This window comes from Cryptotermes secundus, unplaced genomic scaffold (assembly GCF_002891405.2).
Source record: "Cryptotermes secundus unplaced genomic scaffold, Csec_1.0 scaffold446, whole genome shotgun sequence".
In the NCBI taxonomy this organism is placed as follows: Eukaryota; Metazoa; Arthropoda; class Insecta; order Blattodea; family Kalotermitidae; genus Cryptotermes; species Cryptotermes secundus.
Window position 1 is genome coordinate 1,282,971 of NW_019731271.1, and position 26,897 is coordinate 1,309,867.

Below are 26,897 nucleotides of genomic sequence, written 5' to 3' on the forward strand. Positions count from 1 at the left end.
CAGACAGTGAAAGTGAAAGTGACTGTAGCTCCGACGAATGTGCGGGTAGCAACATTGCGGGGACAGCCACATGGGGAAAAGTAGACAAAACGCCTGCTTTGGGACAGTTTACTGGAAATCCAGGGGTGAAGCAAATTCCATCGGACCCAACGCAAGTGTCTGAAGTAGCGGAACTGTTTTTTGGAGATAGTTTCTTTGACATGCTGTGTCAGGAAACGTTAACAGATACCATCTCCAACACCGTGAACATTATGACAGAAGTTATAAGGCGTTGAAATGGGTGGATATCACTTCAGCAGAAATGAGAAAATTTTTTGCAATGATCTTTCTAATGGGCCTAATGTCTACATGTGCAAGTTCTGTGTAATGCCACTTCACAAAGGGGAATGTTTCCAGAAATATTACACTCTCAAGCACTTCTAGGAGCATTGGTAAGTGTTCTCCAAAATTTTAGTTCATAAAATTAATTAGGAGATTTTATATTAATTTTTAAAGTGAGCAGTGCACAAGTGAAGGTAGTAGGTATAAAAATGCCGGTCCCCAGGGTGATTTAAATATTTAAATTGCTGGTCTGTAAAGTGTTAAGATTGTGTGGCATGAACCACTGGATTTTCCAACCTCTTCTGCAACTTTGCAAACAGTCAGTAGACGATTTACACAGTATTTTTCACTTGGGCTATCAGAGGTTCAGATCTTGAAATTGAATATTAGCCAGGACTCTAATCATCTTCCATTGGAAGTTCTTCCATTTGTGAAACGTTTGAACCATTCTTAACATGGTTGTTTGACTCGAGGCATCATTGCTGTATGCTTCATGCAACATGTTGTGAGTTTCTGCAGCTGTTTTCCTAACTTTAAAACAGAATTTAACACAGATTCTTTGTGCCTTTACTCACTCCATACTGAATGCAAAAAGGCATCAGCACACTTGACCACAAAACCAGTTATAAATATTAATGGAACCTCCAATCTTCTTGGAACAGAGTGGCTTACATAACTAATGCTCAGGTTGCAAGGTCACTCAAACCCCTGACATGACCAATGCACTGTTGCTCCTCACCATCATTTTGGAAACCTTCTGAACATACCGCATATATACTGTATTACATCGAATATAAGATGCCCTAGAATTTAAGATGCGTTCAGTTTTTTTTAATGTGGGTTTTAGGAAAAAAACTAGAAAAGTGCACATTCCTCAAATTTCAGATGTGCCTCAATTTTTCAAGAGGTAAAAATGTGTAAAGTGTGTGTCTTATATTTGAAATGATACAGTATTTCTGTAATTTGCAGTTTTGTTGTTGAGAGCCACAAATAATCAAGAGTGAATTCTGACAAAAACAGGAAACATACATTTAACTGACACTTTGTCAGCAATAAAGATATCAGAACATGTAAGCAGTAAGTGTTTCTGAGCAAATATTCTGTTTTTACAAGTTAAAGAACTAAGTTTGGTTGAAGAGGCAGTTATGGCAGTGTTTTTATTTCTGAGATTCAGTCTGTGAACATTGCTATTTATTGTCCTATGTATTGTGTTTATTCCTAGTAATTAATTTACAGTTTTGTAAAATTATGTAATTTTTCAGAGTTTTGTTTGGTTTCAGGTTCGGTTCCAAGCTGTTCGTGCTGTTACAGCATTTATAATGCTTCACGAGAAGGAAGCTCCAATTCAGAAACATTTTTCTGACCTACTACCCAATATGGTGCAGGTATTTAAGCCACTATGATTTATAACCTGGGGTCTCATTGGTCTTACATCTACTGAATACTGCAACATTCTGAGTAGCATTCTTCAAGCAGACATATGACTGAGGAGGAAAGCATTAAGAATAACTAACTTAACAGAGCTGAACCCTGCTTGAGAAGCCGCTAGTTGTCCAGCTGCACAAGAACTTCTCAATATTTTATGGAACCCTAAGGTTCATTACCATGTTCACAAAGACCCTTCACTGGCCCCTATCCTGTGTCAAATCAGTCCAGTCCACTACAAGTTTTATTTAAACATAATTTAATAGTCATAACCAGTTTCATGGGTACCCCAAACTCTATTATGAGGATACTGTACAGTTCTTCGCTCCTAACTGAATCATAAGTTTTCTTGAAGTCTCTATGCCGAATCATTATATTCCCATTTTTTCTCCAGTATCTGACGAATGCAAAAAATCTTATCAGTAGTCGATCTCTTAACGTTGAAAACCATCTGAATGATCCCAGATACTTTCTTGTGTATATAGACTTAACCCTGAGAGAAGAATTTTGAATAAAATTTTGTAAGAAGTTGATGGGTGTGATATCCCACAATAATTAATACAGTCAGTTTCATCACTCTTCTTGTAAACTGGTACAGTAGTAGATGTCTTCCACTGATCAGACAATTCTTTCATATTACAAATAGAATTAATGAGTTTATGGATCTTGGACAATAATGTTTCACCTCCTGCTTGAATCGGTTCTTATGGAATTTTATCACTACCTGGAGATTTATTTTTTTCAACTTTGCAATAGCATTTTCAATCAAAAGGACTAGGATCAGCTACTAATGGCTCAGCTGTATGTACGTCTATCTGCCTAACATCACTGACCCTATGTACATTCAGTAACTGGGAGTAGTTCTTCCACCTGTTCAAAATATAAGACACCTATATAGAGAAGATTACCATTCTCATCCTCCACCAAGTTACTTCTAGGCTGCTAACCCCTCTTAAATTTATTTATTCCTCTATATAGGTGTCTTATATTTTTGTTCTTACTGTTTGTTGCAAGCTCATTAATTTTATCTTTTAGCATAGCTGGAATAGTAACTGGCTATGGGCTGGACGACTGAAGGGTTGGAGTTCGAGTCCCAGTGGGATCACGAATTTTCTCCATGTTACGTCATCCAGACAGGCTCTTTCTTGGGTCAACCCAATCCAGTGGGTACTGGGATCTCTTTCCCATAGGTAACGTGGCCAGGGCATGAAAATGGCCACTCGCTTCCAGCTAGTGCTGAAGTCAAGAAAATGTGGATCTATACATCCACTTCCCAGTTGCCTTCATGATGTAGTGCTCAATTATTTAAGCACGGGGACAACATTACTTTTAGATATTCCCTCTTTTTATTCCTAAAATGCCTGCTAGTTTTACGTTTTAGAATATGCCATTATTAGGGTTCAGGAAAAACAGTTGGGACTGAAATTAAATGGGACACATCAGCTGTTGGTCTATGCTGATGATGTGAATCTACTGGGTGATAATATAGCTACCATAAAGAAAAATGCACAAACTTATTTGACTCTAGTAAGTAGGTTGGTCTTGAAGTAAACAAAGAAAAGTAAGTATATGTTGCTCTCTCATCACCAGAATGCAGGGCAAAATCATGACATAAAGATAGGTAATAGATGTTTCGAAAATGTGGCACATTTCAGATATTTGGGAATGGCGGTAACACATCGGAACCTGATTCAGGAGGAAATTAAGAGGACATTGAACTCTGGTAATGCTTGCTACCATTCAGTCCAGAGCCTTTTGTCTTCTCGTCTGCTGCCCAAAAACATAAAAATTAGAATATACAAAACTATAATTTTGCCTGTGGTTCTGTATGGGTGTGAAACTTGGTCTCTGACATGAGGAGAACATTTGAACCAAAGAGAGATGAATTGACAGGAGGTTGGCGGAAACTGCATAATAAGGATCTTCATAACTTGTACTCCCCTCCAAGTATAATTAGAATGATAAAGTCAAAGAGGACAAGGTGGGCAGGGCATGTGACAAGAATGGGGTAGAAGAGAACGTGTATAGAATATTGGTGGGAATGCCAAATGGAAAGAAGCCACTGGGAAGACCAAGGCATAGGTGGGTGGACAGTATTAAAATGGATCTTAGAGTGATGGGATGGATTGGATTGATCTGGCTCAGGATAGGGACCAGTGGAGGACTCTTGTGAACACAATGAACTTTCAGGTTCCATAAAATGCTGGGAAGCTCCTGAATAGCTGCCCAGTTGGCGGCTTCTCAAGAAGTGCTCAGCTCTGTGAGTGAGTGAGTGAGTGAGTGAGTGCATAAGAGAATCATGTCAGCTGTTAAGAGGGTAGAGTTTATTAGTTATAGGATATGGTACATAATGTGAAGAGTTCACTGGTGTGATATTGTTCTGAATATTTGTTCCCCAGTAGAGCATGAAGACTGTTTCAGGTAAAGGATGCAGATGCTTATGAGATTTTTATTTTTTGCAATTTATGAGATTTTGGCAATATTTATTTGAGGGAGGATGGGAAGAGAGGAGAGATAGAGGAAGTTGATGAATATTGACAGTGTGTTCATTATTATTGTTAGTTTTAAATGAAAGTATCAGGTGATTATTGTGTTAGTCTGTGGTTGTATTGAAAATTTATACGAACAGAGTAGATTAATATGCACTTAGTAACATCTATACCATGAACACATCGGTAGAGATATCTGTTGTATCTAGGAATTTCATGTGAATGCTGAGTGTATCTACATTTGTATGTCCTTCTGCGTCTGTGTGTAATCTTTTTGCTGATTTACCCACCTTTGTAGCTAAAATGTATTCTGTTGTGTGTCACATATGCAACTGTTGCACCATACAGGTAATGCCTTACCAAGTGTCTCTTTCTGATAATGTTTTAAATGTATGTGGATGACATGTTTGCAGGTAACAGCTGAGAGCATTGAGAAACAAGATGATGACACACTCCTTAAGTGTTTAATTGATATCTGTGAATCGGCACCCAAGTTTCTTAGACCACAGCTAGATCAAATTCTTAACCTATGCATGAAAGTAAGTTGGAGCATTATGACCAGTAGGTATGCCTGGCCTATTTATTACGATGTTTTTCGTTCTAAAAGTTTCTGATCCTGGTAGTCAGTGTTTCATACCGTTGGATCTAGGTTTGTAGTCGCTGGAAGACATGTCAGATTGGACTTCCCTTAAATGCATGTCATTTGACATGAAACAGTATTTTTCACGGTTTTGAAGGCAGGCGATTGAATTTTATATATACTTATATAGGGAATAGGGATGAGACATTCTTCCTGACTGGTTCTGTATCTTTGTAAATTTAAGTTAAAATTCTAATTACAATGTAAGTCTGTACACAGCAATATTTCTTGCTATACTGTTCACCTCAATGTTCTAAATTTTGTGGAGTAATCATGGAAGTCACAACATTTTACAGCTGTTGATGAAAGACACTCATAAGACATAATGTGATCATACATTATGAATATAAGTGGGCCTGAGCTTAAAATAAACATGGTGCTGTACTCAGCCTGCAGATGGCATAAATTGTTAGTTTTATCATCTGTCATATTAAAATCAGATTTGTTGTTAATATTTCATGAACTTTGTGCTGTGTTGAATAAATTCTGAATTAAGCCAGAGTTGGTTAGTGATGTCACACCAGTGACCAAGAAGTAGTATTTCTGGGGCTCTAGGTAACTCATTTCTGGATTTTGTTGTGGTTGCATTTATTAACTAACTGTTGTGTCTTCTGTAAACCAGGTACTTTCAAATGATGATGTACCAGATTCTTGGAGACACTTAGCACTGGAGGTGATGGTGACATTGTCAGAGACAGCACCAGCAATGCTACGCAAAGTTGGAGCCAAATACATCCCTTTACTGGTACCTCAGGTGCTTAAAATGATGACTGACCTAGAAGATGATTCTAATTGGAGTGTGTCTGATGAAATCATAGATGATGATAACGACAGGTAATGCCAGATTGCAGGTCATGCCAAATTGTTGATACAGAAATTCTGTTAGATATTTATCAGGAGATTAGTGTAGAAGTAAAGTTTTTATGTTCATGTGTGATCAGCACAGTGCAGTGCAAAACCATAATATAAAGTTGGCTAATGTATCCTTTGAGAATGCTAAAAAGTTTAAAAATTTAGGAACGGGAGTAACAGATCAAAATTACATCCATGAAGTTGAGAGCAGATAGGAAGGAGAAAGTTGTATATTGAAGACTCCTGTAATTTATCATCATCTGATACACTTAATCTGTATTAGGTGGGTAAGACATGCAGAATACGTGGGGAAGTTTGAATTGCATACAGAATTTTAGGCAGTTACCCAGGAAGGAGAAAACCATGTGGAACACCTTGGCATAGGTAGGCTCAGTCTTAAAGAAGTACTAGATTTACATGTGTAGCTTACATGCTTTTTTAGCCAGAAATTGTCTGAATGTTGTGGTTTGTAAAATTTGCTTTCCAGAGTACACTTTTACACGTTAGATGGAAGTTAAGGAAATTGCTATACAGGGTGTTTCAAAAAGAGCTTTACAAATTTGAAAGCTTACATTTATTTATGCAGAGGACATACACAACGCTTTGAAATGTCATAATGTAGCAAAACACACAGAGTTTTACCTCAGATTGTTATGGTTCAATGTTACTTGCATTGGTAATGCTTCAGACGTCCCACCTGTAGTCAGTCTTGCCACATGCTACGTAGCATCTCTGGTGTCACTTCTGCAACTGAGACAGTAATTCGAGTTCGGAGCTCAATGCTGTTTGCAGGTAAAGGTGGTATGAACACTCGATCTTTAATGAATCCCCATAAGAAAAATCCAGGGGAGTAAGATCCAGGGAACGAGGTATCCATGCTATCGGCGCCGCTCTACCAACCCACCGACCTGGGAAACGGGTATTGAGGTACTTGTGCACTTCTCCAATGTAATGAGGGTGTGTGCCGTCTTACTGGAAGTGAATGCGTTCTTCTTGGTCAACTTCGTCTAACTGTGGAATGAGGAACTCTTGGAGCATGTCCAGATATACGATACCGGTAATGGTGATCTCCACGAAGAAGAAGGGGCCGTACACCCTTTCTTTGCTGAGGGCGCAAAACACTTTCACTTTTGGGCTATCACGAACATGTTCCAGGGAGACACATGGATTTTCGCTGCCCCAGATCCTGCAGTTGTGGGTATTGACCTTACTGCTGACATGAAACATGATCTCATCACTGGAGTCCAGAAACTTCTCATCATCTTGAATCTGATGAAACATTTGCATACAGAATTCCATGTGAACCGCCTTATCCGCATCTGTAAGGTGTTGAACAATGGATAGTCTGTACGCTTTTAAGTGTAAACGTTTTTGTAACACTCGCCACACAGTAACATTTGGAATACCAGTTTCCCGAGACGCACATTGTGTTGACTTGAACGAAGCTCTCTAATCTGTTCCACTGTAGCATCAGAAACACATGGCCGACTGGGTGGCTTGGCATGGCGCACAGAACATCGGTCTGAACAGAATTCTTGTGCCAGGAGTAAATTGTAGGCCTACTGGGGGGCTTCCTTGTGATACTGAGTGCGAAATTTCCTTTGTAGCAGATTTCGTTTCTTTGAACCAAAACACAGAACGAGCACTCTGCACCTGTGAAAGTAGCCATCTTGATTTCAACTGCGGGAGCGCTCGCGGTGGTGGTATCGGGTACTACAGTACCACGTGCATGAAACTCAGTGTTTTTTGCTACATTTTGACAGTTCAAAACGTTGTGTATGTCCTCTGTATAAATTTATATAAGCTTTCAAAGTTATAAAGCTTTTATTAAACACCCCGTATATCTGTGTGTGTGCGCGCGCGCGCGCATATGCGTGTGTGTGCGCAAGTGTGTGGGGAAGCACAGTTTTCATTTTACCCCATGTAATCTGTAACCATCATTTTCAATGTACTTGTGCACTAATTATTTCCCCATGTCACACACACTTTCAAATTGCTGCTATCTTAAGTAGGACAATAGAGACTCCTTGATTGTATTGAGTTCATTAATTCACATGACATGTAGCACATTTCTTGGAATCCCATTGATATGAAGCTTTACTGATAGCAATATTAAGGAGACTGTGAGTGTGTGTGTTTGGGGGGGGGGTAGAATATTTTAGCAGCACTATATTACAAATGCTTATGGATACTCTTGAAAATGTCATTGACTGCACCACCGCAAATTGATGCTCATACAGTGCAACCTCAATATTATAAATTTCATAAAACTCCTCACTGTAATGGATGCTCATAAAATCTAAAAATGGTTGAAATGTTGTCATGATTTAGCGACTAGACACAGTTTGGATTCGTAATTGGATTTATTGAACACTTGTAAATTGTAAGTGCACGCAATTATAATGCTCTTACTGATTCATGCACTTATCTTCCCACCACAGCACACACAGTTCTCAGTTTGTCTTCACAAGCTGTTGCTGAGTTACAGCTCTCAACAATATAGATTCCGCAGCTCTCATGCTTGCGTCATTGCCCCAACTGTTGACTCTCAACTAACTAACCAGTTTTATTTGTGCTTGCTACATAGCCTTGGCATGGACTGCATAGAAAACACCATATCCAACACGTTTTTTGTTGTTGCATTCATATCCATTGCTGCAGTACTTGTTTGTTTAACTGTTACATAACAATGAACTGAGTTATCATGTCACAACATGTAACTTCAAGTTAATCCCATAACTTCCAATTGTGTATAATACATTGTGGCACTAAGGTGTGAATATTAATGCACTTACATCAATATTCATTTCTGTTTGGGGTGGCTATTATGGAGATTTGAAAGTAAAGAAATGTTCAGCATTCTCATCATTTTCTGAACTGAAGAGTTAAAAGATTTTCGTAAGCTTGCTTTATTCTGCGAGCCAGCAGCTGTTAATTGGGAGCCAACTTTTATGATAAATGTCCATGTTCCACCCATACTTTGCTGCGTATGCATACGTGTGAGAATAAGCACATCAACTGCTCTTGAACTGGAGGCTAACATGTGAAGCAGTTTAAATCTTACTGACAACATACATACATTGTGTTACAGTCTGTAGTAAACTCCTGGTTGGAATACATGCAACTTTTGACATTACATACAGAGAAAATGCATAGAAACAGCTTTTATCCTGAACTGCTTGACTGTATAACCCATGTTGGTTTAATTTTCTAACTCTTTAGCATGAACACATTGAGTTCCCACACCAGTAACTCTTATAACATATGGATAGAATCTGTACCATCTGTAGTTCCCATTTCTGTGATATTTATTTATTTTCTTTTTATTGTTTGCTCTCCGTCAACACAGTCTATGTATAGATATACAGTACATTAAAAGTCTGCAACATCTCATGACATCTGCAATGTGTGCACCAGCAGCAGAAAACAGTTAGATGGCACTGATAGAAAGTTCTTCCTTAATGTGTGTGTTTTGTATCCTCTCACCCTGTCCCTGCAGTCCTAACCACATATGGTGTGCTTAGCCACATACCCACGGACATTAGTGGCTCCACATACCTGTATTTCATGAATTGATGAAAGGTTGATGGGTGTTTATTTCTTGTGTGAAATTTCATATCTGAAAGTAGATGTGCATAAATTATGTAAGTGAATATTATAAGGTGTGAATTTGAGGACTCAATTCATCTAGCTTGGGATAGGGTCCAATTGCAGGCTCTTGCCAGTGTGGTACTAAACCTTTAGGTTCCATAAAATGTGGTGTATGTCTTGGCTGGTTGACTGACTGTCAGCTTCGCAAGCTGGACTCTTAGCCATGTGTTACATAATGTGTGTAAAGAAAAGTTCCTGTTGGATTATGTGTTTCTATTTCTTGTGACCAAATTGTACTCTACAAAATTTAAATATGACTACTAAGTTACAATTTCTTTTTTACAGCAACACAGTTGTAGCTGAATCAGCATTAGATCGTCTGTCATGTGGTCTGGGTGGTAAGACCATGATGCCGCATGTAGAACAAAACATCCCAGGAATGCTTTCTAACCCTGACTGGAGGTACAGGTATGGAACAGAAGATAAATATATGTGCATTGCTTTCACACAGAGACCACATATTCTCTTTATATGTCTTGCAGGTAAATAAACCACTCTGGTAGTGTTTAGAAATAATTTTTCTGTAGGGACAGTTGAGTTTGAGGATCCTGCCTACCTTACATTGAGGATACTTTAAGTTTAGACTGATTTTGATCATATCTCTCACTTGTGCAACTCTGAAATCCCAATGGATAATTTTTCAATAAGAATGTGCCAGAGTGTGTATCTGTTGAGAATATTTAACTCAAAAAATGAAAAAGCTTATAGTATATTTCCACATGAAGTAGCATATTTAATAGCTGTTTTCTGTTATCCGTGTGCTTAATTCTAAGTTTTTCACAGGTGTTTTACCGTCTGTTTTGAAGTGTACATACATGAACATATGGTGTTGTAATTTTGTGTTTTTGTTGTCTTGTTGCTTTTCATGAAATTATGTATGTTGTATCATTTCATTATAGTGTTTCACCATTAAATTCCTTTTTATGTGGTCTGTTGTACATGAGAGTGCCACTGGATGACTTATTGTAACTGTTGTCTACAATAAGAATATTCCTTCCATGTTCACTTGTCTTTCTTTGTTGGTATTCTGTGAACAGAGTTATTGTTATTGTCATTACAGGCATGCAGCTTTGATGGCTCTGTCAGCTGTGGGTGAAGGTTGTCACAAGCAAATGGAAGCATTGTTGCCCCAGATTATGGATGGAGTCCTCAGTTTTTTACAAGATCCTGTAAGTACATTCAGTGTACAGAAGGTAACAGTAATTGTCCAGAGAAAATCATAACCAGTTTGTAAACAGAACATAGTAAAAATCTCAAACTGTAGAGATCTTAAGAAGAGTACTGTTTTCTGGGATATATCACTGTGTAGCCTGGCTCTGATGTCACCTGCTCTAATGCTGATATGTTGCTTGGCTTATTCTTTGACCCTGAAGATGGAGGTGATATATTCCTCTGAAACATGGTTGACTTTCAGTGGACTACATGGTGTTACATCCCAGGAGAGAGTACTGTTCATAACCACTGCTATGGGAACCTGATATTCTACACCGAGATCTTTATTAACTGCCCATGAAATATAAATGACATTACATAATATTTCAGGCTTGGTTTTGGTAAGTCAGATTGTAGCATAATTATAATTACAATTAATCTGTTTAAGGTTTCTGAAGGATCACTGGTTTGGACACTAAATTAAAATCATATAGTTACCTCCATATTACATTGAAACTGAACATAAAGAAAACCACAGTTCACAGAACATTAAATGGGAGTTCCACTGTGTTACATTATATAAAAATAAACTTAAAAACAAATATTAAATGAAATTCGTTCATTGAAAAACTTAAATATTTGTCATTTTTACAACCACATCCTATCTGCACCAGGCATTCAGTTTTAGGAAAATGTGTGGGAAATAGGAACGTGTTAAGTTGTATGATGGGTATAGATGTGAAAAGAGGGCCAGGAACTTTATGAATGCTCAGGTCCGTACCCAGGTCAGCTTCTGATTGCTTTTATCACAAATTTACCCATTTTAGGTAAATATTGGATATTTTTGGTTTTGCAGAAGTCACAGAACTTGTTTACTTATATTGTTATATATTTTTTAGCATCCACGGGTGAGATATGCAGCCTGTAATGCTATTGGCCAAATGTCAACAGATTTCGCTCCACTGTTTGAAAAGAAGTTCCATGATAAAGTTGTACCTGGACTGCTTATGGTCCTAGATGATAATGCTAACCCAAGAGTTCAGGCACATGCTGGGGCTGCACTTGTCAATTTCAGTGAAGATTGTCCAAAGAACATCCTCACTCAGTATCTTGATGCCATCATGAGTAAGCTGGAATCTATACTAAGCACAAAGTTTAAAGAGGTGAGGTCAGCTGCCATTGTGAACTGTCAGACACTACAGCTTTTCTGAATGGAAGGCAATTTTTTCATTAAGGTATTTATAATTTCATTTGCAGCTTGTGGAAAAGGGCACAAAGCTGGTGTTGGAACAGGTTGTAACAACAATTGCTTCTGTTGCGGACACCTCAGGGGAGCAGTTTGTGGCATATTATGATCGTTTGATGCCCTGCCTCAAATATATTATCCAGAACGCCAACACAGAGGAACTAAAGATGCTCCGTGGGAAAGCTATTGAATGTGTTAGTCTTATTGGATTGGCAGTTGGTGCTGAAAAGGTTAGTTGGATATTTTTGATCATATAAAACCTTACTCATATTTACTCTATTTTTATCATGTTGAGTCCTAACACTGAAATACAATACACCTCTTAATTCTTAGTCTTAATCCCTTTTGTCCCCTAAATCAAGCTGCAGTAGTTATTTACCACAGTACAGTGGTACAGGCAGGGATGAGAGGAGCAGTGTGTTCAGGTAAGTACTGACTCAGAAACACTGCAATCCTTATGGGAATACAACTCAAATGTTGTGACCTGATGGAGCAGAGGCCTTGAGAAGGTGATAGTCACTTGGCTGGGCCATAAATTCACTTATGTTTATGGTACCAGGAAGTTCATTACTGCATTTGGAAGAGACCGCCATTAGACCCTATCCCAAGTTAGTCGAGTCCAGAAGCGGCCTCCGTAGTCTAGAGGTAACGTTCCCACCTCATGACTCGTGGTACGCGGGTTCAAATACCCGGTGGAGGTCGTCAAATTTTTAAGGGCGGAAAAATTCAGGGAACAAGTCCTCCGGGAGGGACTTTAAGCTGTGTGTCCTGTGTCGTAACTTTACGGCACGTAAAAGAACCTCATATCCCCAAAGGGGATCACTGAGCCAAATTCCAGGACGTTTCCCGCCCAACAATAGTCTCTAAGGCCTCTGATAGATGGGGGAAGCATTATAGACACCGCTAAGCAAGTGGCTGAACTCGCTTGCTCGGCGGGACTGATGGTACGCACCATTTATCGGTAGGGTATAGAGACTGGTAGAATATCATAGAGGGAAGCACAATAGATCAAACTGGTCGTGGTGCATGGGGAAACCCACCCTCTCTAAATAACTAACTAACTAGTCGAGTCCAGTCCACACCATCACATCTTTACCAATATTGTCCTTCCATCTATGCCTAGGTCTCCCAAGTGACCTCATCATTTCAGGTAGAAGACCACTTAATGAAATGCACTTACCCACAGTATCACATTATGTGACGTATGCGATATAATTACAACTCAGTATTAAATATTACAATCACAGAAGAAAGTACTTTTTTTAAGTGTATCTTATGCATCACATTATTAAGCAAATGTTTAATACTTCAGGCTGAAGCTGAAAATATGCTTACCACTGGTCTCTTGATATATTGCCTCTGTGAAGGAGGCAAAAGTATTTCTGGAGCCCAGCTATGTCAGAGCTTTGCAGCTACAAATTAGTATTTTTTGAAACCAGGCATGTTGAACTTGTGAGCCAGATGTGACCCTCTTCAATATTTTATGCAGCCCAACTGAATTCTTGAATTGTATGTGATGTTTGGCTCCTGGCTTATGATTAGGTAACAGAAGGCTGCCTTGCACATAAGCATAACCTTGGAAATGCTTCACTTTCACTACACTGTGCATTTATGATAGAAGAATTCTTACTTGTCATAAATGTTATGATGAAATGTCTTACTACGTGGCATAGGTATGAAGGTAAACGTAAGTTGCGGAATAATTATTCTTGCTTTGCAGGCTATTGTTATGTAGATGGCAGAAGTTCTACCTTATGAGTGATTATTGGCAACAAATTGCAATGCGAACTTTGTGTGGTAATGTTTTTCCTGCAGAATTTGAGTAGGTTTTTATCAGTTGGCAAGTCTGGTTTATAGACTGTCCCAGAGAAGGTAGGAGAAGAGTGACTGGACATTAGATTCCAGTTGCACAGTCAGTTTCAAATGTGAGGTTGCTTTCAGTGTTTCCCTTAGTTTTATATATTGGTTCTGTGCTAAAGGCAAGCGTAATCACAAACAAAATACCTTGGGTTAGGAATTCATGTTTGTTAACAAAATGACAATTGAAACAGCCATTTCCTTTCATGCTGGGGGAAAGCCCAATCTGCTGTTAATTAGGATATGGAGATAGGAGTGATGATAGATTGGGCACACAAACAATATGGGAAAGAAATACTGAAGGAAAGAGCATAGTAGATAAAGGGATAGGGTGATGGAAGAAAAGAGATGAGGGAACCATTTGAAAGTGGAATAGTGAGAGGGGGGAAGAAAGGTGGAGAGGAATGTCAGTGGGTTGGACAAATAAGAGAGGGGGAAATCAATAAAAGGGAAAGTAGGGAAAGATAGAAAAGGGATAAAGGAATAGAAGAAAGAAATTGCATTGCCTCTCAGCTTTCACAGGTAATGTGATAGGAAAAAAATTCTAAATGCCATCATGAAAATTTTAGGCACCATATTGACCTGGGGCCAAGGATTTGTACAGGCCTGGAATAAAATTATTACATGTTAGAATCGTCTGTAGTTCTTCTATCTTGTTGTGTGTGTTAAAGTCTTCTTGTATTATTAGCCGTCTGCACAATATTCATGCATGGTATATCATTAATAGCCAACTGTTTTATTTCAATTTAGTTTTAATTTATTCTGTTGATCCATACTGGTACAACCATTGGATATAGAAAAGTCAGAAATACAAGACAGTACAATATTAATAAATAATGATAAATAAATAAGACATGCAATCATTAAAAGATATTGTTGAAAAGAAATAAAAATATTTCTTAAAATCGTGACTTGTTTCAGTCAAATATTGATCATAATCAGGTGAATATTTACAAATAAAGAAAATGTTAATGAATTACATATTGTAATATCATAGTATTGGAAGTTGGGTTTAATTCAGGGTTACTGCATGTGTTATGCTTACAGTACATATGATAGAGTATGTAATATGTTAAAATTTTAAATATATTAGGGGATTGTAGAACATGGGTTTTCCTCAAGCATGAAAGGAGTTGGCTGTGAATTATACTGTGACATGTCAACGCATTGCCAGGCAACAGCTCGATAAACACCCTGTGATATGTCCACGCAACAGTAGAACAGTAAGGTTATGCAACCCATTTCAAGGCAACGGCTTGGTAGAGACATTTCTGCATAGGCGGTGACATCACACAACAGTGGATAGTAACCACATAACGTGTTGTCTGTAGGTCCATGCTGAAGGTTTACAGGGGACAACAGAGGTCATTTGCAGGCAATTGCAAGCTGGAGAAGTGAGTAATAGAGTTTTTAGTTGAGTTCCAAGTTTCCAGAGTGACAAGACGAACTGACAAGAAGACTTCATAGTGATTTGAAGTGCTAGTTTCTGTGTTAAGATCTGTTACCAGGAGATGATTAGTGTGTGTGCATAACAGTGAATTATGAAGTGTAAATCAGCAATGGCACTCTGTTATTGTAATTAAGAGAGACTGTAACTGAAGTGCCAGTAAATCCAATCATCTGATCTAGAACCCGTTCACGTGTACCCCACTAGTCAATAATTATATGACAATACATGGTTAAGTTTTCTTGTTAACAAATACAACCAAATTTCTCACTCATGGTATTTTGTTTCTTTTGTGAGCCCTAGTTTTTGGAGGTGGCTACTACATCAGTAGGATAGTTGTGCAGGCCTTCATTAGTTTATAGTAACCTTTCTGTGTATGTTTGTCCAGTTTATGAATGATGCAAGTGAAGTCATGGACATGTTGCTGAAGACGCAGACAGAAGGGGGTCTACAGGATGATGATCCCCAAACATCATACCTCATCTCTGCCTGGGCTAGGATATGCAAGATACTAGGTCAGAAAACATGTTTAGAATGTACTAGAACACTTCCTTTTCATAAAGTGCATAAAGTGAAGGCTGGAATGATTAGTAGGTCATTCCTGTCTGTATGATTAAGGCTGTGTAATTTAATTCTGGTCTGTATTTACAGTATATTTCATATTTTACGTGAAAGTAAAATCATACTTATTAGGTGTCTAAAAAGCAGCTAATGTTGCTGAAGATTGCTGATCTACAGAGGAATTTTGATATTGTGAGAATTGATATGGTTCCTAAAATTGTTTGTTATTGCAGATACTTGTAATGTTCAGACATTGTTGAAATCCATTATAAATGCTTCCTCTAAGTTCTAGTTATATATAATGTAATATGGCACTGAGGTTTCAATAATTATGACATTACAGCAATATTTCTATAACCTCTTATACTTGCAACCAGCTGCCAATTAGGAACCCTCTTTTGTGAACCAAAGTCCAGCCCACCATTTTCTGTATGCCCACAGGCATGGATCAGTCATAATTTGCTTCTTGTTTACAAGTCCCATTCTGCCCATAATCTATTGCTTGTCCACACATGCAAATAAAATGCATTGAGTTTATAAAGCTTGAGTAGTATACATAACACATGAAGCAGTTTAAATTGCACTAATATGTATGTAATATGTAGTGTACATACACTACATCATAGGTTCTAAATGCTGCATTTGGAATACATGCAAATTTTTGATATGTACATAAGTGATAGTTGTGGATCATCATTGTACTTAATTATAAAATGCATATTGTGGTAATGACATGTAAACTATACAGAATTAACATATTTATATTAGAACACTCGTAATGAAAATAACCCTATTAATGGGATGCTTTTAATCTGTGTATTATGTTCATCACATAATCACAGACTGAGATGATAAACAATTTTCACCAATACATACTCATGAAAGAAAGAAGCAGCGTTACTTTGCTGAGGTTTGGTGTGTACTCTGTTTTCTTTTTGTTCTTCAGCTTTGTAAACTGTGTCAAAGAAGTGAATCTGTATCACATTCCTGTTCGATTTTTGATGAGCTGGTGACACCATACAGATATTATTTCAAATATAATATTTGAGTTGAAATTCTTCAGTTTCATTGCTGCTGTTATTGTTTTCCAAAATGTTGCGGTCAGTCAGCCAGAAAACACATCTGACATGGCAGAACCCTGAACCTGCACCTACATAGTTGTATTCCATGACATCATTGTCCCACCTAGGTTACAGGAAATTTAGGGGAACAGGAGATATGTGTGACAAGGAGGAAAAGATACAGCACAGATGTGGGCGTCACATAGTATATATATTGTAACATGTAACGATGTTGGAGAAATGCCTTCAAGAAGGAAACTCCCCAGGGAACCTTTGGATGCCAGCGGAAGAAATTGGCCATCGCCCACAGAGGGACGAGCCTCCGTGCAAAAGTGGCACGGCAGACAAAGGAGACCGGCAGAAAGACGTCCTGTCCAAGAATTGCCTGGCGCAAGAAAAGCGTGGGTAGGAGAAACCGCATCGGGACCACGATTGAGCAAGCAACATGGAGAGAAGGGCCGCTCAAGAAGAATTTAAGGACCTACCATAAAGGAACAAAGGATCGACACAGCAAGGAGTCACTACATGGGAGGAAGAAGAGGACAATGACGGACGGCATCTGGAAGTGGAGCCCGGGAGAGCGAGCTCTACTGTGAAGCGAAGGGAAACTAAGAAAACTTATATGAAATCTACGGTCCAGAAAACATGAAGTAAATTCCAAGGCCCCCAGCAGGGCGTGGAGAAACAAGAACTGGACACTGTGGAGGGGTCGACCTCCTCCAAAACGGAAAAAGGGAAACGGCCCTTATGGGAGGAACCGGTAATGTAGAAGTACCGGCCTCCCCAACAAGGATGAATGGAGAATGGAAGTGAGGAATGAATGTGAGACAATGGGACCGACAACCGCTGGACCTTGGAAGTGCTCGGGGGTGAGCACCAGTGAAGAGAGGGGCGGATACGGTTAGATGAAGAGCGCACAAAGATGCCAGCAGGACACCAAGACCGAATGCAGACGCTGTCAACAGAACACCGTGGAATCGAAACCGAGGGAGAACCTTTAGGCTGTTCGGGGACGAACAACCTTTAGAAGGGAGCAATGTAACGTGTCTGGAATCCAGAAGAGCCACTTCTATGGAAACACTAAAATAGGCCGTTGCATAGGAAACAACAATCGCCCTATTGTAGTTCTAACAGCAGTCTCCACGTTTATAACGGAGGGTTCGCTGCATAGCAGTGACCGAGGTTATAAAACGGTTGAATGCATTCACACAGTTAGTCTGGAATCAACCGCTGGAGGAAGTCAGTCTTTATCCAACCGTCGAAGAAGAGTCTCGGATTAGTCGCCAAAAGAAGTTAGTCTGCTATAAACCGCCAGAGAAGACCGTCCAGTACCGTCGAGATATTGTAAGCAGTAATTGTAACACTGCAAGAGCAAATGATTGTAAAGTGTGTAAGGTGAGCGAATGGAATAAATCCGCTATATCGAACACGGCGTAAACTTATTTGTAGCATGACACACACAAAACACGCTACAGTATTTCTCAGTGGATAAAACTGGGGGATGCTAAGTTGCTGTGAATACAGATTCTGAAATTCAAACTCCTCCATGGAGGTAGGGTAGAAGTGCTGTGTTAATGGAACCTTTATGTGTTGCAAGCCATGAATTACTTTATAAGCAAAACTGCAAGTGTAGCTGGTGTAAATGTGGGAAAACAGTAGCGACTGGATATTAGTTGCTCATTATGATGAATGTGCCAGTAAGGTGCCTTTGTTTTATGTGATGATTTTCTGTAATTACAACATTAAGAAATTGTCCATGATTTATTTTATCCGTCTTCTAGTGCATACATTCATCTATCCCCTCTTCTCACTCACTACATGTTTCAGCACAAATGTGCCATCTTCAGGTGCTGATCCAATCCAGTGCAACAGGACGCTAAAATATAACATTATTAAGAAATTGATTGTCCCAGTGGTTTTTATCACTGTAATGACATTCGTGTTGTAAGCTGTACTTGTTCTACCACATTTTCACTATGTGATAAAAATCATATTGAGGTATATAAGTATTGCCTCTCACTGTTTATTTTTATGCCTCACTTTGGTGTAGAATGTGTAATGTTTGGGGCTTGATGGAGAGAATACATTTTTTCCACAAGTATTTACTAAGTGACAAAGTACCCATGTAATTTACAGGGAAACAGTTTGAACAGTATCTGCCATTAGTCATGGGCCCTGTTATGAAAGCTGCATCCATGAAGCCTGAAGTTGCCCTTCTTGACAATGAGGATATGCAAGGGATTGAAGGAGACATTGATTGGCAGTTTGTATCACTTGGGGAGCAGCAGAACTTTGGCATCAAAACATCAGGTAATTGTAATCATTTTAGAAACTGGTTATGGAAATGAAAATGCTTCCTGATTCTCTCTGTTCAGCATTAACTGATCTAGCACTCTCTTGTATGCCTCTTGATTATTTGTTCTTTTCCATTGAGACTGTTTCCTCGCCAGTACCAGCTCGTGCTAAATTAGTTGCAAGAAGCTAGCATATCATTCACTTTGAACATGACTCTGTATCGTTAATGTTTCTGCTTTGTACCTGGTTCAGACCTTGGCTGGGAAATCAGACATTCTGACAGGCTTCTGTGGTTTTCCTTGGCCTCTCCAAGGAAATTGTGTAATAGTTCCTTGAGATAGAACATAAGAGCTTCAACAGCAGTAATCACCATAGCTGGTCTTCTGGAAGTGGGGTAGTTGCATATTGGCCAGCATTATAATTTTCCAGAATGTTCAGAGGTGTTCATATCATTAGGAGATGATCTTTCTGCAAATGGGTGAAGTTCAGGACTGGTGTGTACTTAACAGTAGAACACACAGTGTGCAAAGTTCTCGCAAATTACCAGTCTGTTCTAAGAGTCCTGCGTTTCTCACATGTTCTGTAGTGAATATAAAGACATGATGATTCTCGTATTTGAACTTTACCAATTGGATATGAAGAAATGCAGTTTTTTCTATAGGTTTTATACATATATCTTAACAAGACTGATATTCTGAGTATTAAAAGGTTATTTTTCCCTGCTTCAATCATAAGGTTCTTATAAATTCATAAATGATGAACCTCTTAATATTTTCACTCATACTAAACTGAGATGCAGGTTTTAAGAAGTAGCTGATTTTGTCACCAGATTATGATCAATATTTTTTTGCATCTGGAAGAAGGTAATGGATGTTGATAATGCCCACCTTTCCACAGTTAATGATCTTAACAATACAGTACTACCCAATTGGGAGGTGGGAGGGCCAGGATAGTTGCCAGTATAGATATGGGCTGGATGGCCATAATTCCATTCCCAGCTGGAGAAAGAGACATTTCTCTTATGCACACCATCCAGATAAGCTATGAGCATGCTATCCGAGGTCTCTTTTTCTGGGTGTAAAGCTGTCTGCTGGCCTCCACCTAGTGCTGAGGTCAAGAATGGTGGAGCATCTCTGCTCCCCAAATGTCTTCATGAGTTATGTTACTGTAACAGTACTAATAAGTTTTTCTTTGTTTAATTATACAAGGGTTGGAACTTTAATAGTGGCAACTATTTATTTACAACTGATACAAAATAGATGCATGTTTTGAAGTTTTACTGTCCTTCAGTGTAGTCCCCAGCATTGTGTACAACCCATTGCCAGCGATGTGGAAGTCGTAGGATACCTTCAGCAGCCCCTGTTGTGTTGATAGTTCAAATGGAGCGGTCTACTGCCTGAAGAATCTCTGGAACAGTTCTGAAGCGAATGCCACGAAGTGGTTCCTTCATCTTAGGAATCAAGTCGAAGTTGCAAGGGCTTAAATCTGGGGAGTATGGTTGATGGTACAGCACTTCCCAGCCCCATCGATTGAACAAATCAGCCACAGCTTGTGCTGCATGCAGCCGAGCATTGTCCTGCAAAATGATGGGTTGGTTCTGCAGAAAGTGTCACCGCTTCTTTCTCAAAGCTGGTCACAGGTTGTGTTCCAAAATGAACAGTAATACTGCGTATTGACAGTTTGCTGATGGGGAATTGTATGTCTTAGGATAACACCATCACAGTCATACACGAGAATTGCCATAACTTTCACATTTCTGGGGTTCTGACGAACTTTTGTTTTTCATGGTGACGGGTTTCATTTGTGGCTCATACAGTTTGGCCCATGTCTCATCCAGCGTAAGAAAGCCTCTCCTTCGCGCTCCAAGTGGTTCCAAGCAGCGTTGCATTATAGCCATTTCTGCATTTCCGTCAAATCATGTGGAACCCATCGTGATGCAATTTTTCTCATGCCCAGGCATTCCTTCAGAATGTGAAACACAGTCGTATGCACTAATCCTGTCTCTCGGGCAAGCTCCCAAATCATATGGTGTTGATCACTCTCCAGTCACACAGAAAGAGCATACACTTCTTCACTGACTCTAGGACGACCTGACCGACGCATGTCTGCCACATTTTGGTGTCCCTTGTTGAAGGCTTTTTACCCCCCTTGCTACTGTTCTGTAAGGCAATGCAGATTGCCCGCAAGCCTCTTGAAGACCTTGATGACACTGTCGTGCTGTACGGCCTCTGGCACATTCAATCTTTATCCAACTCTGTTGTTCCTGTTTCGAAAACGTGACAACACTACATTAGACCGCCAGCTAACACGAGATTCTGTTCTTCTTGTCACTGCGCATGTGTGTGATGTGGGAAGGGGGAGTCCATTTGCTCTGAGGTAAGGTAGGTATGTAATTAAGGTGCGGTACAATATAAGCGACATTTGGTTCCGTTGCATGGCATCTCTACAACAGTGTTGCCACTGTTAAAGTTCTGACCCTCATATATTTCACTGATAATGGGCATATATTTTTTGTAGGTTTGGAAGACAAGGCCTCGGCTTGTGAGATGTTGGTCTGTTATGCCCGTGAATTAAAAGAAGGTTTTGCAGACTATGCAGAAGAAGTGGTTAAGTTGATGGTTCCTATGCTCAAATTCTATTTTCATGATGGTGTAAGGACAGCTGCAGCAGAGAGTTTACCTTACCTACTTGATTGTGCCAAAATCAAAGGTTGGCCTTCTGATAATAATATAATTACTGTCTTGTCTGTAGGAAATATGGATATTGGGGCAGTTAAGGTTGTATTTTTTCAAAGACTAAAGTCTCTATTAACTGCAGAGTTCTGGGTGTTGAGAGTAATACTTAAGGAAGGAAGTTTCCCACTTCACATTTACTGTTTTAAACACATGCAGAGCGAAAAAGAAATTAATTTAGAAACTAACATGACGTTTAGTAACTAGTGTCCAGATGTCAGAGGTACATAACTGAAGTAAGTGTATAATATGCAATGGGACTTTGCCTGTAGTGACTGGAAAGCATGAAAGAAGGAAACTGAATCTGGTAACAATGCCGTCAGTATAGTAATGACTGTCTGGTTTAGCAGAAAAATGCTTGTCCCACTGGTTGAAAATATTCAGTACAGTCTTATTGTGCCAGAAACAATGTTTTATTTAAAACAATGTCCAGTGTTTCAGAAGCCCTGCTGCTTCCATTGTTAGCAGTACTGCAGGGAAGTTATTTGGTTCAATCAGCAGATGATTAATAATGTAGAATTTAACTGTTGATTCAGAAGTACTGTGGTGTTACAGATAATGATACCACCTAATGTCCTTTAGTTGCCATAGTCTTAAAAAAAGTCTTCTTAGAAGATGCTAGGCTATGGATTGCAGATATGGTAAATTCATTTATTTCCTTTATTTTCCATATATCCATACAGGTAAGAAACCTAGGATGTGGAAATGGTCCCTTTGAAAATAGATATATCAAGATACACATACAAAATTACACACGAGTCACATTATCAAAATCACCTACATGAATCGATTAACATAAATAATAATATAAAGTAAAAAAATAAGATAATTTAAAGATAACTTACTATGAAACTTGAATTAATGCAATATTATTTAAATTACCTATATTGACTTAATTAAATACATTACAAATTTACACACTTATGACCAATTGTGTTGGTAATATTCATTCATGGAATAAAAAGAATGTTGATATAAAAACCTCTTCAATGCAGATTTAAAACTTCTCACATCAGTAGCCAACATTTTTATTGTTTGAGGAAGATTAATAAAAACTTTAATAACTGATATGTATGCACCTTTATTGTATTTTGTTAGGTTGAGTGCAGGTAAATATAAATTATTGAGGGCTCTAGTTTTGTATTTGTGAATCTCATTGTTAAAATTAAATAAATGTTTATTATTAATTGTGTATAAAAGTAATGAATATGTGTACTGAAAGTAGAACATCATTAATTCCAAATTCTTAAAAATGTCCCTACAAGACTCTCTTGGTCTAGAATTTGTTATAATTCTAATAACTTTCTTTTGCAATGTAATAGACCAGAGTCTCCTATAAGCAGAACAAAAAGAAGGCATCATCTGTAAATTAACTCTGATATGTCATCATCTTGTTACATCACCTGAAGATGCAAACAGGACCATTGTGCTGCACAGTAAACTTAACAGCTTACAGTTTTTTACTTCTATCTTGGACACATTTTTCCTGTTCATTTTCATGGTCCCTACACTGTCATTACATGACTTCAGAAGCTTTACCGAATCCGGGTAATTATAACAATTATTGTACCATAGCTTATGATCTTTGTGGAACAAGGATTTAGAAATCTTCAGAACAATTGCTGTTGTTTTGGGTGTCATTCAAATGAGGAATGTGGGTGATTCTAAACAGTCTGCTTTGTGGTTTACACTGCAAAGAGCTGCAGGTAATGAGAACTGAATGTACACAATTTCAATGATTCTTTTCTGAATTGTGACAGCTCAAGTGGGATTTAATGATTGAAGGACAGGTGGCCCTTCTACAAGGTGATTTGTCTTTTGAAATGTCTTGTTGGGTAAGGTACTGCTGCTGGATTATCTTCAGCTGATTAATGTGTATCTGTGTACCACATAGTAACATGCATACATATTTCTTTCTTCTCAGTGCATTTCACTTATGATTGCATTCAATTTACCTCTGAATTCTTGTTGGTTCAAATATGTAACATCTATAGTAGAATTATAGATTTGGGACACAGAAGTGCAATTTGGTTCTCCTCAATGAAAGCACAAATTCATGTGGGTGCAGTGATAGTATTACTAACTAAATTTCAGTATATAAAAATGTTCACTATAGTTCTATTCTGAATTGGAAGGAAGATATGTAGGGTGATTGGAAAGTAACAGAAATTAATTTGTCGTCCACAGTTTGGCTGGAAGTTGTCCTCCTACAATTTGTAAAATATTCTGGATGTGTAACGCACATTCGCTCTGTAGATCATATAATGTTCTATTAGGTTTGCCAGAAAGACTGAGATGAAAGAAAACATTTGTTTTATGTGGAATGAGATGATTTGTTTTCTTGCTTCTTTTGGTTTCAGTTGCAGCTTTCCCCCCCCCCCTTTTTACTTCACTCATTTATCGTTCCTGGCAAAATAATTTGTTTGTTGCAAACTTGATATACCTGTGATTGATTTGTCTGATAGATAGAAGATATACGGTAAAATTTTGTATTCAAAAAATAAGCTTAGGGGCTTCTGTGCTTATGAGAAAAGCATTCAGAAGGGTTTTTTTTCTTGAAATGCAGTGTTTGAACTACATCAGATGGTTTAGCATAGATTTGAATCATTTGGAAATGGTGTTGCATTGGTTGACAGTTTGTATCTTAACTGAAATAAAGGAAATCACAAACTTGGTAGGCTTAATGAAAGATGGCTTGAATCAATATGATACATATATCTGCTGCTGTGAGCATAGGCTAGGAAGTGGTTTATGGTACACTGTATGACTAGAACTTCAAGAATGCAGCAGCCCCATAGTTGTGATCGTGCACCTGACTGTGCTCTTGGATTCTCTACCAAGCAACCAGAGGTTTCAGAAATGACAGGTTCACCGGACATCAGCAGGTTTACCTCCTTCCTTGAGAAAACATTGAAAGGCTGTCATTTTGTGATTCATTGTAATATTAGAGCAGATGTACTAAACAGACCGTTACAGTTTTTTTTAATTCTTTGGAATAATTGGAAACTAAGGTGGAATATTTTTATTGCTAGCGGGGTGGGACTACATCCCTTGTACTGCGGCCACTTCTGGCCTATTGTACCAGCCCCAGATTATATGTGAGGGTGATCGGGGAGCAATTGGTAGAATGAAGATTGTCAGGGGAAACCAAAGTACTCAGAGAAAACCTGCCCCAGCGCCACTTTGTCCACCAGAAATCCCACTTGACCAGACCCAGGATAGAACCCAGGCCACCATAGTGGGAAGCCAGCGACTTGCCGCTTGAGCTGTGGCGTGACCAAGGGTGCAATAAGTGTATTAACAGTTTGGTTGTTCACTGCAGAGATTCTAGATAATTCAGTAAATGAATGCTAAAACTATAAAAAGATAGTTGTTTTATGTTGTACTTATGTTTTTTAATTGTCGAAAAACCAGTGCAATTGGTAGAACATGTGTAAAATTCCCTGTTCATGTAAGAAGAATTTGATATGTTGAAGAGTTCTACCAAGCAGTTCAGCAGAAAATCCATAGATAGAGCACATACTCATTTTTTGACGAGATCCCTGAGGACTGAAACAGTGCACAAGATATACCTGTATGTTAAAGGAAAGAGTGGGTATTTTAAATAAGAGGAGATAAATTGTAGAAAGAAAAAATATATTTTGTAGATTTGAGGTTTTCACCGTGGTGACTATGAAGAAAGCAGTCTCCTGGGATGTGGCACCATGTAGATGTGGTGTTAACCGACGTTTCGGAGGAACATCGCCACCATCTTCAGGGTAGAAGGAAAAATAAAATCTGCAAGCGAAGAGACCGTGAGAACCGGTACACGCAGACTGGAGATGATACGTTCCTCCGAAACGTCTGTTAACACCACATCTATATGGTGCCACATCCCAGGAGACTGCGTTCCTCAAAATATATTTTATTTAATTCTGATGGGAACAGGCCAGAAGGGCTGATCTGTCAAGACAAGAAGAAGATGTATGTTTTGCTATTAAGTTTCTGTCAGCCCTGTTAATAGGCACTGACTGAAAGAATTTCTGTTGTATATCACATTTTTCACTTTTTCAGTTTTCCCTAATTTTAAGCCCATCAGGAAGACTTAATATCTTTGCATTTGATTCCTAATTGATCCAAATCTGTTTTTCATTTGATCCCATTTTATATAAATTTCCATTGGTGTTTGTGTAGGCCCACAGTATCTGCAAGGGATGTGGAGCTTCATCTGCCCTGAACTACTCAAAGCCATCAATACAGAACCCGAGAATGAAGTACTGGCTGAACACATGCACGCCTTAGCCAAAGTAACTATGCTTATTTTATATTTAAAAAAGATTAACAATATTTTGGACCTCAAGTGAAAGGTGAAAAGATAGTACAGAAATAGATGGTCATATAGGATTAGAAGCTGAGAGTGTGAACTGGATTCTTGTGCCTGAGGACAGTGTGCAAACAGTAGTGAACCTTTCGATTTATGAAAGTTGCAGATCTTTGTTGACCAACTGAGTTACTGTGAGCTTTTCAATGATTGCTCCAGGATTTTGGTCAGTCTATTTCAGTCCACTTCACTGATCCACCTGTATAAGCCAAACTTTCAATTTATGTTACCTCACGCTGGTCCATAAAAGTTAAAGTCCCTGTCCTTAACTGTCTAAAACAGCACTCCATAAAGGCTTGTGGAAGGTGTATCCATGTTTTTTAGACCTGGGCACTGTAATGTTATGTGTGTACACTTTTTTTTATTGTTATAATGAAGCCCTTGTTATAAGCCATACTTATTATGCTGCAGATTAACTTTGTGTATGCTGTGAATTGGTATTCAAGTTATTGAAATCAGCTCATTACTCTTGTTCATTTTTATTCCAGTGCATTGAGACACTGGGAAATGGGTGCCTGACAGAAGAAGCAATGGCAGAACTGATACGTATCTTGGACAAGATTATGAAAGATCATTTCAGTAAAGCAGTGGCACGTCAAGAGAAGCGAAAGGATGAGGATTATGATGAAGTAAGCATTATGGCCTTAGGATCTCTGAAATATGTGTGCAAAATATCACAGAAGGGTGGTGCCTCAGAAGTAGAAAATTAAAATTATGCTGCTAAGTTTTTTAACCAGGAATAATTAATACAGATTCTCCCCCACCTATCTGCCTAGCAACTGTCTGCTCTTGGCATCAGTCTGTGTTT

At 38.6% G+C, this 26,897-nt stretch overlaps 1 protein-coding gene across 1 annotated transcript in view; it reads left to right on the forward strand.

The window, feature by feature from the left end:
- LOC111866800 (importin-5) overlaps positions 1-26,897 on the forward strand; it is a 46,847-nt gene that overhangs the window by 10,643 nt on the left and 9,307 nt on the right. The window contains exons 5-16 of the mRNA XM_023856068.2: positions 1,602-1,706; positions 4,649-4,774; positions 5,498-5,709; positions 9,664-9,786; positions 10,439-10,547; positions 11,430-11,693; positions 11,788-12,006; positions 15,469-15,595; positions 18,839-19,012; positions 21,515-21,706; positions 25,903-26,015; positions 26,578-26,718. Of these exons, the coding sequence (XP_023711836.1) occupies positions 1,602-1,706; positions 4,649-4,774; positions 5,498-5,709; positions 9,664-9,786; positions 10,439-10,547; positions 11,430-11,693; positions 11,788-12,006; positions 15,469-15,595; positions 18,839-19,012; positions 21,515-21,706; positions 25,903-26,015; positions 26,578-26,718 (1,905 nt within the window). The remainder of the gene's footprint in view (positions 1-1,601; positions 1,707-4,648; positions 4,775-5,497; positions 5,710-9,663; positions 9,787-10,438; positions 10,548-11,429; positions 11,694-11,787; positions 12,007-15,468; positions 15,596-18,838; positions 19,013-21,514; positions 21,707-25,902; positions 26,016-26,577; positions 26,719-26,897) is intronic.